Source organism: Eulemur rufifrons, chromosome 7, assembly GCF_041146395.1.
Source record: "Eulemur rufifrons isolate Redbay chromosome 7, OSU_ERuf_1, whole genome shotgun sequence".
Classification (NCBI taxonomy): Eukaryota; Metazoa; Chordata; class Mammalia; order Primates; family Lemuridae; genus Eulemur; species Eulemur rufifrons.
This window is the reverse complement of record NC_090989.1, coordinates 144,307,751-144,320,879: the sequence shown is the minus strand read 5'-3', so window position 1 is coordinate 144,320,879 and position 13,129 is coordinate 144,307,751. Positions and strand designations below refer to the sequence as shown.

The following is a 13,129-nucleotide window of genomic DNA, read 5'->3' as shown; positions in this document are numbered from 1 at the left end:
GCAACCTCCTGAGGTTTACAGCCTCAGCCCTGAACCACCTGCTCTAACCCATTTGATGCTCCTCATCCAACTAACTCAAGATCCCCTTGTTTCACACCCTATGACATGCTTCCCTTTGTCCATAGCTTCATGCCACGTCTGACACCAGCCTGCTTCTCAGGTGTGCCCATCCCACCCCGCCTCAGCACCACTCAGCTTCTCCTGCAGCCTCTGGTTTCCATGGACACACAGCCCTGTAGTCTGACCAGTTCGGCTGAATCCCCGGGTTAACAGCCTCATGTGGCTTACCCCCAAACCCCCACCAGTATCTATCTGGATTTGTCTGCTTTCAGATTAACTTGAAAAAAGTCTAAACAGCAATAGACTACATTAATTAATTTCTGCTTTTGTTTTAAATCCATAATTTTAAATAGCTATAATATTCATATTGTTTATATCCTCAAATACTGCATAAACCAATGACACTATTACTAAAGAGAATACGCTATATGTATGTATATATGTTTTAACTTTCTCCAGCAGTGGGTTATTATGCTATTTAGTTTGAGATGTGTTTCACATCTCACTGTGCTTTATAAATCCCTTCTAATCACGCAAAAGAGACCCACATGGTTATTAACTCCAGATAGAGATCACGCAGCACCTCAATTAAAATTTACAGTGGGTCAGGGAAATGATTCCTGGGACTGAATTTCTGGTTTGAAAACACACTCATATGAAAGCCAGAAATACCTCTACTTCCCTCATATGTACCCACCTGGGCCAGTTTTATGCTCATAAAAAGAAAGAGAAAAGCATTTACTAAGTTGATCTGAGCCAAAATAGTGGTTTCCCTAGCAACAACATTCAGATAATTAAGGTAAATATGTGTTACTTAAAAAAAAAAAAAAGTATGCCTATGTCTCTGCCGTGCCGACTCTGGCCCCAGCCCTGGCTTATTTAATCACTCACATGGTGGTGGAATCAGTGTTTGCTTCAAAGGCCATCCTCTTCGTAACAAGGCAAATGGAGCAAGCCAGGGGGCCCCTCCCTGTCCCTCCAGGCGGCTCGGGCTCCCTCTTCCTGCCCCATCTGTTCAACTGTGAAAAGAACTGCTGGTTCCCAGCTAACAGAGGAATTCAAATCCTCATCAGCCTTTACGTTGGGAGTAGTTTCCGGAATCACTAAATCTTAGAACATCTGGAACAAATCAGGTTCACTCACCGTAACAACTGGATTAAGGACAAAGACTACTTTGGGGAACAGAGGAAATCCCAAGATCTGCGGGCTGCTCAGAGGTCTGATGTCCTAAGACAGGGCTGGTGTGCGGTGATGTACAACTTGACCCAGCAAGCCAGGGCACACCGCCACCCTCTGCCACACATACGCTGCCCATTAAGCTCGGCCACCACACACCCAAAGATACAGGAAGCTGATCTGCATTTCACTGAAGCTGGCAGGCCAGACGATACAAGAAAGTCCACGTCAGCAGGGCCATCGTGGTCCCTGGACAGAGAACTCCGTCACAGCCACAACTTCTCTCTGCTTCTAGCTCAACAACCAAATGGGGGACATAAGTGGTCACAGGCAGTGAAATATATTGAATTACAAGCATTCCTGGATTTTGAATCTTCTTTCCTGGGAGGTGAGGCAGCCACAGGGGAGAGGGGAGAGCAGCTCTTCCCACCTGGGTTCTCTGGATCCCTGGGAGTCCTTGAAGGTGAAACAAGAATACGCAAACTGGATGCAGCACTGAAAACCTCACACACGTGCCCGTCTGACCGCAGCTGGGCTGCCCACGTTCACCACAAGGGCAACGTCCTCTGCACTGGGCCTGAAGCACTGCTTTTCTTAAACTCATCAAAGCTCTGGCAGACAGTCGCCTGTGTCTTCAATGTGCCGAGAACAAGGAGTGGCTGTTTACTCCACTATCAGTGTCATCACAGATGCTGGGAGCCACAGAGTCAGGGAAATACTTCCTCCAGTGGCCTCTAAGTTTGGTCCTACTACATTAAAAAAAAAAATGACAATGGCCTAATAATGAAGTCCCAGTTCTGGATATTATAATAAAAAGATTCTGTCTACTCCCTTCCCTTGAGACTGGAAAGTCCTCTTTAAAAACAGAGCCCCCTGGACCAGTCTGAAGGGGCTTCCCACACATCACTCCACAGGCCTGGTTTTTAAAAATAAAAATAACAAAACTTCTGCAATTCCAAGAGGGCAAATAAAAAGGCCATCAGCAACTGTTTTTTTTTTTTTTTTCTCCCACTAGTATCTGATAAATACACATTGAATTTGATTTCCTTATGAAACTCGGAGTCCTATCCTGACCAGGAGTTCTAAGAACACCCAGATGAAACGTGAGTTCCACAGCATCTCAGGACAGGCTCCCTGCCCTGGAAGCCAGAGTGTGTGACAGGGACACCGTGGTTTGTCGGGGAGCCAGGGAAGTGGGCTGGGGCAAGTGCAGGAGCTGAGCGAGGCTGTGGTCGCAGGTGGGGTCCAGCCTCATCCAGACACCACGGAGCTCTGGAGCGTAATCTGGCCCATGGAGTTAACGCACACTTGAGATAAAGGGCTGGCCATTTGCATCCCAAATCAGTCAACCACTGGCTGAGAGCTGCCCCCAGGGTGGGTGTAGCCTCCCTGGCAGGGTGAGGGTGACTCTGCAGACCAGAGGAGGGGCAGCTGTGAGCAGCTAGCAGCCAGCACAGCAGCTGGGAGTGCTGCACCTGCACAGTGAGGGATCTGGGTGTGGCACCAATAGCATCCACCCAGCCTCGTCATTTTTGGATCAAGATCACCTGGAATGGAGTCAGGGAAGCAGGCTCATAAAATCTAGAAGTTCTCTGTGTGGTTCCTTCCTCACACTGCAATTGCAGTGAACTGTGATTTATGTACAGTTCATGCTAAACCTGAGTCTCACCCTCGGCTCTTGGAGGAGAGGACGGGAATCACTGGGGACAAAGCAAAGCCACGGCTCCCTTTGGCTTTTCATTTGTGGAGAGCCGCACGCAGAGCAGCAGCCTTATTTGCCTGAGGTTCTATCAGGTGGCTCAGAACAAACCTGGGAGAGATGCTAATGAGAGGGTACATGCAAGACAACAAGAAAAGGATGAGCCAGGGAAGATTCAGAAAACAAAACAACTGCGCCACTTCGGAATTTGGCTTGTCTCAGGGTAACTCGGCTGCTCCAAGATGGGTGAGTCTAGTATTAGTGGCAAGAGACCAACACACACAGCCACACAGAATAAACTGCAGAAATCTTAGCAAAGAAACAGCACATGGCTCCCCATCTGCCCTGGAGTTGAGAGAAGGGAGGGCTCTAGTGGCTACATTCTCTTGATAGGTCCTTTGCTTGGGTTCAGTCAGAAGGAAAATAGCCATATCATTATGACCATGCTGGAAAGATAAAACCTCCAATGACTGGCTGTATTTGAAAGCCAAGGAAAATACCATCCAATACAATTTTATTAGGCAGACCTGTGAGGCAGGCCCAGGCTTCCTGGGTGTCTCAGGAGGGAGGCCCCTGAGTGTGTGGCCTGACCCTTCTGCAGTTGCCATGGTTACTACCTCAGTCCTGCCTCCACTGCCCCTCTGGGCCTCCCCATCCTCTCACCGCCCAGCAAGTCCAAGCTGGAAAATCTCTGTCGGTGTCTGCTCAGCACGGCGAGGGCTGTCCCTGAAACACGCTTTTGTTGGGATCGATTTCTGCTGCTCATGTGTGGTGGGCCCTGAAAAGCCTCCCTCAGAACTTAGAGTCTGCCCAACAAAGGAAAAGGGTCAGTTCCTTAGGTGGCGGCCCCTCGGTCCCCAGCCTCGCACTCAGGAAACCACAAATCAGATCCTCCCTGCAACAGGAGGGATTTCCAAAGGTCATTTCCACCTAGGGATAGGCCAGGTTCCCCAAGCTGCAAGGCTATTTAAAGACAAAGGCCACGGGTCGAATTGCTGGAACACTGGACTCCGGAGCCTCCCACCAGGTGCTTTTCCTGCCTCTGCTGTTTAGCTTTCTTTTTGACCTCAGATAAGGGTCTCGGATCCCCGCCTGTCGGCTTCCTTCTCTGCACCAGAAATGCTCTGGCTCCAAGTACATACATAAAAACCACCAACCTCGATGAATCTGTGTGCTGGGCTTGTTTCTACCCTGCCCCAAGCCTGCGAGTTACTTTGTAAGACAACTAAGGGAGCATCACAGAGTCATGGGCTGTGCTTATCCCGGGGCTGTGCCGGAGCCAGAGCTCCCAAGAAACAGAATTCCAGCTGTGTGGCAGGGCTCGGCCCACGTCACTGCAAAGACGGTGCAGGGCTCCGGTCTTACACTCTCTGCCTGAGATGCGCTGGTGACACATCCCTTATCTACCTTTGCTGCTGTCCTCAGGAAAGTGGGAACAACGCTCCAGGCTCTATACTTGGTTCCTGGGTTTGCTCTAAAGCCAAACACCCTTCTACATGTGTGCAATACGTTGTTGTGCTTGGTAGAGAAGGAGAAAAGAAAGAATATGCAAATGCAATATAAAATAGTTGCCACAGTAATGGAGAATGCTGGGTGTTTGGCAAAACATGGAATGAAAGTATTCCCAGGAAGTTAATGGGAAGAAGCTTCTATGTCAAAAGGTGATAAGACACTCCTACTGGAAATTCAGAATAAATTCATCAACTGAGAAATGCATTGAGAAAGCAGGTATAGGAGACATGGTCCATGTCCATGGCACCCTCGCTCAGACTGTTCCCAATGCTCTTGCTGGTGTCTGCATCTTTGTACCTGAGGGCGTTTTCCCACAACTAGACAAGGCTGAGAGTACAAGGGAATTAACTGCCCCCACCCCAACCCCAGAGTAGCCCTCAACCAGTGAATCTCTGGAACTGGTGTACCAACATCCCAGCTCCTTCACCGCTCAGATACAGTCATTCAGAGAGGTGCATCTCCCACGGGATGGAGCGCCAGGGGTAGCTGGGTGCGATGTGCTGATTGATAGTGTCTCCACATTCACAGCCTCCCCATGTGACTTCACAGCTCCGCCCATCAGGAAGCAAGTGCATTTCCATATCCCTTGCAACCGGTTCATCCTGTGACTTTGCTTTGGCCAAAAGAATGCAGCAAAAGGGAGAATATACCAGTTCTGAAACTGGGCCTCCTGAGGCCTTGTGCACTGCTGCTCTCTCTCCTGCCACACTGTAAGAAGAGTCCTGGGCTAGCCTGCAAAAGGGAGAGACCCCACACGGAGGAGAGTGGAAGAACCTCAGCTAACAACAAGCCAACTTTCAGGAGCAGAGGCCCCTAGCCCACCTGAGGGTGCCTGCAGACACATGAGGGAGCCCAACTGCGACCAGAAGACCCAAACAGCTGAGCCGAGCCCAACAGCCAACCCACAGAATCAGGAGCCAAACAAATGGCAGTTGTTTTGAGGCATGAAGTTCTGGGATGATTTGTAACGCAGCAACAAGTCACCGATACGCTGGTGTTACAGTGCACCCTTTTTGGTAGGCTTCCCTGTATATTCCCTTACTCTTTGTTTCCTGCACTTCTCACATAAATTATTTGCATGAAAATCCTTGTTTCAGGGTCTGCTTTTAGGAGAACTCAACCTCAGACCACATGGAGTGCTTCCAGGGAACTCCTTGATATTCCCTTCCTTATAATGATCATAGTGAATCTAATTACTTGTTTCCATGTGTGTCTCCCTTTCTAGGCCATGTGCATCGTGATGTATCAGTGTCTCTATTTATTTCCACCAGACCTGGTAGATGTCCATCCACAGCAAGTGCTCCATCAATATTTGTCAAATAAATACAGTAGCCCTGTGTCACTTCTTATCAGGTGAGCAGAAGCTGGCCACTCGGGAAGGGTGTTTCATCCTTCAATGTCTGTGCTTGCCCTACACTGATCGCCTTCCCTGGGGCCCAAATCCCAGCCTCTGCCAGGTAACTCCCACAAAAGGCCTCTCTACACACCCATCATCCTTGACGTATTCCTGAACCGTGAGATGCAGCGCCTGCTGCCCCCTCTTCTAGAACCCACCTCCACCTGTTCTGAGAAAGGCGAATGAGGATGAACAGTCCGTCAACTCTCATTCAAAAAGTTCCACCCACTGGAGCATTTTGCCTTTCTTTCAAGAATAAACCATTGAGGAAACCATTTCTGTCCAGAGATTCTAGAAACAGCAACCACAAAAGCCAGCTGCTCCCAGTCAACAAACTTCTTTTGTATTTTTTTTTTTTCGAAGCCAGTATAGACAGTGAAGAAAAAAAATAATAAATCACATGGCTAATGTTGGGGCAAGGGCAAAATTTTTTAGGTTTCTGATCAGTTCCCACTCACCTTCCCTCATAAAATTAATAATAATAGTGATGATGTTACATTTGAAGAAACTGCTGACATGCCAGCCACGAGCTCATGGTCAAATGTGAGGCTCTCTAAGTAGAGCACATCTAACCTACGCAGATAAAGAATGTGCTGACTCCATGCAGGAGTCTTGGCCGGCAGGACAGGTGGCTCGCGTCTCCAGGGGGGAAGCAGGTGGACAGGGTGTCTGGGTCAGACAGCACATGGGGAGGCTGAGTGGGGAGGAATGGAAGCCGTCTTTGATAACGGATTTTCTACCCACCCATTTCCTCTCTGAACTGGGGCATTCACACAGAGGAGGTCTTTTCCCCCAAGGTCCCCACCTTCGTACTTCTGGTCCAGAGCCAGAAGCACCTGAGAAGCCAGTGTCACGATGAGAGCAGGATGTAAGATCAGCCATTCCCAGCTTCATTCCCCCCCACACCTGAGCCCTTGAGCAAGTAACCTGGCCTCCCTAGGCCTCTGTGCCCTCCACACCAAAAAGAGTGTAATAATATTTACCTCTCAGTGTGGTTGAGAGGATTAAATGCAATGATGCTAGCTCTCATCTCCTTAGCACCTGCTTATGTCAAGCACTTTTAGAAGCACTTAAACATATATTAATTCATTTAGTATTCAAAGTAACCTTATAAGGTGCTGCTGTTATTTTCCCCATTTTACAAAGGAGGAAACAGAGGCACAGAGATGATAAGCAACGTGCCCAAGGTTATGCGGCTGGTAAGATACTACAGTGCTTTTATGCACACTGAGTACTCTGTAGGGTACCTCATGCTTGGTAGGTGCTCAACGAATAAGGATCTCTTCCCCTTCATAAAACAACACAACTTTTACTTCTACCCTATGCTATGCAATTGATCATTCCAACCACTTTGCCACTTTTGAGAAGGAAAACAATTTGTTTCAAACTCTAAATAGCTCTCTGGGTGAGGTGGTCCTCTAGAAAGCTGGTCTTTAGGGATGGAGCTACCTGTCTCTCAGCCAGCAGCAGTTTTAGGAAATGCACCTCACCCCCGCCCCCCCCATCCCTGTGATAACAATATCACCAAGACTACAACCATAGGATATGGCCGTTAGATGGTTCTAGCTTCACAAATATCCTGCTGTCTTTTCATCTCCCTTAAAAGTTCTTTCTTTTATTGGTGTTGGCCAGCTGGGAGGCACTGAAATGTTCCACTGATATCTGAGGGGCTGCATCACAAAAAAATTTTTTTTTAGCTCCACTGCCATAGTCTATTTCTCTTTTTCTTTATCTTAATCACATGTGATGCTTTCGTAGGTTCTGTGGGTATTCTGGAAGACAAAACATAGTTGCATCATTTTACGGACGGGATTTTCAGTCTTGTTCAATAGAAACTTCCTAATCAGCTTCATCCCTATTCGTGGATGTTTAGCAAAGGCATGTTTTGGAACTAGGCTTAAGTCCATTAAAGATCATGGACTTTTAATTGAAGAGTTGATTGTTTTAAGAGATCACAGGCCTGCCAGAATTCATGCTCTCTGGAGAGAAAATTAAAAATTATCCATGAGTCTTGGGCACAGATAGCATTTCCTGGCTTGATCCCTGACCACTCCGAGTGACCCAATCACTCCCAGATGTCTTTCTCTCTGTTTTCTTAAGACAAAAGCTCCTCAGTCCGGTGCGTATTCAGCTGCCTCAGGCACAACACCTTGTACCAACTGTCTACATATCATCAGAGGAATCTTTCTCTGTGACGCCTTTGCTTCAACTTTTCCTACAGTGAGGTCACAGCTAACATGAGAGCTAGGTTCTAAAGACAGCATGGAAGGCCAAAACTGTGCCCAAATTGCCCCTGTGAAGCCCCTGGGGAGGCACCAAGGTGGAGATCAACACAACCTCTCTCATAAGTCCAACCCTGCGGGGTGCTCCTTCACGGATACCCGCAGCAGCTGCCCCACAGACCGGAGTCAGGGAAGAAGAAACCGAGGTGGACAGAGAGAGGAGCAGGCTCAAGACTCAAGCCGGAAGACGCTTTCACTGAGTGGAAAAGAGGAGCACACGACCCACCCCATCTCAGCATTCTCTCCTCTTCCCCTCCTCTCACCCCCACCCCCAGCTCCTTGAGTGTGCCTGGCTACAGTCTCAGGAGCTTAATGACTTATGCTACAACTTGGTTCTACTCCCACTGGCTCCAAAATGATGTCAGAACTCATAGGTGTGTCACAACCCTGTTTCTCCCTCACTGTGTTCTCCTGACCACCTCTTTCACTCCAGACACCTGCAGTTCTTCAGGGAAGTCCTGCTATCCACACCTCTGCTCATATTATCCCTCTGTCCAGAATGCCTGAGTTCCCTTCATTCCCCTTAATACCACTTCTTGGAAGCTGTTCCATGGCCCCGTAATAACCCACCCACCGCTCTCCTAGCACTCACCAGGAGGTGCCACTGTCATCCAGTCTCTTGCCTCTCTCCCACCCTAACCGTGCACACCAGGAGCAGGGCCCACACGGCGCTCACTTCTGCAGCCTGCCGCCTAGTACTTGCCTGGCTCCAACAACAAAGGAATGTACACCCTATCCCAGGCCATAACAAATGAAGAGAGTTAAATGACAACCAAAGCAGCTCACCTCCCGTTCAAGCCACTAAGCTTCTGTCAACCAAATTCAGAACCTGGTTCCCCTGGCAGTTTACTGACTGTGCCCTCCCCCACGTTGGGCCTGGCTCTGCGGAGCACACACTGGAAGATATGGAGAATCCAATACAACTGAAACCACAGGTTTGGTTTTATATCTCTACTTATCCAAATATCAATTAACACTTCTCTGATGGCTCCTGCGGGAACAGCTATGGGCCCGCCCAGGAGTATAATGAATGTTTCTTTAACAGAGGAGCCAGCCAAAAGGTTGTTTTGAGAGACCAGGGGTCCTCCTGGGAAATAACTCATCCTAAGGAGAGGCTCAGAGCTTTGGTCCAAGGACATTATTTCTGAGGTTCAGAACATTTCCTCACCCAGTGTCCAGCTCTCATGTCTGAGTTCTAGGAAGATGGACTTGCAAGAAAGGCTGAAATAGCCCCGACAGCTGCAAGGCATCGGGGTAAGAGACAGGGCTGTGCTGTCTTTACACAGTGTACGAGGCTGCATGGTGGACCCTGTCCTTCGCCTCTCCCTATACTCATGCTCTTTGCTGTATGACTTGTAGCTCCTCTCACTATAGAGGAAGAGAATGTTTTCTCCCTTGACTTTGGGTCTGGCCATGTGACTTGTTGTGGCCAACAGAACAAGGCTGAATAATAGTGCGCCAGTTCTGGGCCTAGGCTTTAAGAGTCACTGCACATTTCTGCTTGCCCTCTCGTACCTTTGCCATGCCATGAGAAGAATGTGCCCAGGCTAGCCCACTGGTTCCAGGGGAACAATGAAAGACACATGGAGTAGAGCTCAGCTGCATTACCAAGCCTAGAACCCACCCTCTGCTGAACCCAGATGCGTGCACAAGTCGCTAAGAGCCAGCTGAATCCAGCCTGGACCAGCCAACCCTCAGCTGACCTGCAGATCCATGAGAATAAATGATTACTGTTGACACCACTGAGTTTGGGGGTGATCTCTCGTGTAGCACTTTTTGTGGCAACAGCTAGCTGTCACATATGGGGTCTAGACCCTGGCCACCATACTAGTTGTTCTAGCATTACCGACTAGTGGGCTCACAGAGCATAACTGGTTCTGCCCGCAATCTTGAAAGGCCAAGTGGGGCAGTAGAGGCAGCTTTAGCCACAAAGTGCTTTACTGAGCCCTGAAATTTCCATCTTAATATACAAAAAGAACAACTCAGTAGAGATGGATGTAAACATCTATTAAGTAGCATGAGCATTGCAGCTTTCCTAACTTAGTATTTAACCTTGGAGCAAGTGAACATTTTCCCACCACATGAAGTTTTCTATGATCCAAAATAAATTTCCAGCATTTACAGCCTGCCTCAAGATAAAACAAATCCATATATTTTTGTTTCTTGTTACTTTGTCCCTAAAATTCTTTTTTGGAAGATCTTTTTAAAATGAAAATTAATGAGCTGATATTTTATGAACCTTTTTTAGAATGGTTTCTCTAATAATCCCAGGAGGCCCTTCTTACTAATGTTAAGCAATTCCAATATTCACTCCAGGAGTTTTAAGTAATTTTCTAAGCTTGGCAAAACATGTGGTACTTTAATCTACTACTCTTGCCCCAAGTAAAAGTAACGCTAATTAATATTTAAGTGGTTTGGAGGAGTGTTTGTGTCTGTGTGTGCGTGCGTGTGTGTGTCTGGGTGGCTATTACATCACTTTCCCCCAATAAACTCAAATAGAAGAAAAGGAATCTTAGTATTATTTTCCTTTGATGAATAAAAGATAATTTATCATCATAAATAAAAAATGTCCTAGCATAGTCACTGGTTCATGATGGGATATTTCTTTCATTCCATCCAAACTTAACTCTCACACTTACAAGTAAGGGACACACTATGGCATTTTGGAAAATAATCATCAAAACTGATGACTATTTTTAAGATATGGTAATAAATCTTATAGAGGGATTTCTGGCTCCAAGGCTAAAACAATCTTTCAGAAGAAATTGTTTCAAAAGGAAACCATTCTCTGGTATGTGGCTAAATGATTCAGGACCAGCATCTCCAACCTAAAAGAAATCTAAAATAAAAGGTTGGCAAAGAGGAAACTGAAGGTCTCTAAAGTTCACCTTTAGCCTTGGGGGATTCGTGCAGTGCAGGAGGAAACCCTGAAACAATAAAGAGACTGTCTGTTCACTTGAATCAGGACAGCCTGCTGCTCTCCGTCACCCTGTCCTGCCACGGAAGCACTACTCGCTGTTAAAGCAGACACCATTACTAAGCGGCGGTAGTGGTGGCGGGGTGGTTGGTTAGTGTGGTAAGAAGAACCTTTATATAATAGTAGGTTGAATCATATGAAATTGTCCCAAAGGTCAAAAATTGGCAAGTTCATATGATTCAACTTAATATAATAAGTAAACATAAAACAGCCCCCCATACACAAATACTCAACAGAAATTAGAAATCTAAGTTAAACTGTGAGATATGAGGAGTTGCCAACAAAACCAAACCCAAACTATCCCTCCAAAATAACAGCTGTTGTTCAAATTATTTTATAATGCGCATTTTTTAAAAGCACAAAATATCATTGCAATCCACCAACTCTGTCTACCCTCTTCAGTGGGGAAATCTGCACATTCAGGTTTTGGGCCTGGAGTCAAAAAAAACAAGTTTCTCAGCACAATGTCGTGACAGGAACATTGACGTACCTGGAGAGCAACAGTTTACCCCGAAGCTGCAGGTCAGCGGCACAATCGTCTGAACGGCAATTCCTTTCAAAAACGGTCTGTGAGAGAGACACCACAGGAAGGTTCAAACGGGATTTAACGGCAAATGAGTAAATAAAATCAAGTTCCCAACATTCTTCCCCTGTGCCCTTCAAACCCTCTACTCCCACCTCCAAGAAGCCAGCCCCCACATGGTGAGGGGCCTTCTCAAGGCTCCAAGGAAGCCCACATCAACAGTGGACTCGATTTCGCGAGTGCATTTCTTATAGGATCCACTTTCTGGTCTACCGAAGAGCTTTTTCAAGTAGTTTTTTCAAGAAGGGTACATGGTAGGTATCTTTTCTGTCTGCTTATCTGAGAATATCTTTTAGATGCTCTTACATGAACGATACTCCAGCTGAGTAAAGAATTCTCAGATTTTAGTCTGGTCATTTCCCACTATGTGCTCTCTTGGGTAGGTGGAAAATTTATATTTGAGATAGTTTCTGCCTCAGCAATGGGACTGTACTGAATTTTTAGACCCAAAGGGAAAAAGTCAAAGGCAATTAGGCCATTAGGCTGAGGACACCACAGCAGAGCAGAAGGGATTCTTTCAGTTTCTTGGTGGGGCAGCCAACAGTTAACAGGGACATGTACCTTTTTTCTAACCAAGATAGGGGCTCAAAGGTCAAAGCCCCAGCCAGTGGTGGGCCTGATGCTTGGTGTGCAAAAGTCGACATATTTCCAGAGACCTTGCCAGATGTGCCTGAGGTTGGGCCTATCTGTGGAGGTTGGTCAGGATATCAGGAGCAGCATTTTGGGAGGGATTCGAGCTTCCTTCTCTCAATGCTACATGGAGGAGTTATTAGTCTTTCCTTCAATCTGGTCTCAACCTCTCTCACGTTCCTGATCTAAGTCAGCCGCCCCACTAACTTCCAGAGGACGGGTACTTTTCACTAACATTAGATGGCTTTGATTTGGAGGGATCTGGAGAGAAGAGCCTGTTGCCATTTTTTAGTTGTAAAATTTATTTGTTATTAAACTTCTTCATTGTCATTGCCCATGTTTGTGAGTTTCCTCCCTCCCATAAAACATAGTTCCAGGTGATTTGTTCCACTCCCACAGAGTAAGTTCAGGCGGCATCTCAGAGCACCAGCGTGGGCTCCAGAAAACTTGTTGGCCAATGGACAGTCTAGACTCAACCAGACGGAGTAATTTTGCCTGTGGAAATTCATATTCCTGTGCCACATTTCCAAAAGAATAAAGTGTCCCAGCCAACATTCCCTTCTTTGATTACAGGGGAAAGTATCATGGAAGTCTTGGGCAAAAAGAGGAAATTCCCATATTCTTTTGGACACTACCGGGGTCAAGGAGAGAGCCAAATTTCCAGGAGATCTCAATATAAGACATTTGTTCTTTATTAGCTATCTCAACCAAGGAGAAAAGAGCAGGAAGTGGGTGGCAGGCCTGCATGAACATCTCAGGCAACATGACAGGAGGGCTTCACGAGCTTCAGGAACAGAGGGGAAGCCCCAAAGAT

The 13,129-nt window shown here is 46.9% G+C and overlaps 1 protein-coding gene across 1 annotated transcript in view; it reads right to left on the bottom strand.

Annotated features, from left to right (window-relative positions):
- Positions 1-13,129, bottom strand: part of ITGA9 (integrin subunit alpha 9) — a 323,466-nt gene that overhangs the window by 126,582 nt on the left and 183,755 nt on the right. The window contains exon 17 of the mRNA XM_069475539.1: positions 11,593-11,669. Within this exon, the coding sequence (XP_069331640.1) occupies positions 11,593-11,669 (77 nt within the window). The remainder of the gene's footprint in view (positions 1-11,592; positions 11,670-13,129) is intronic.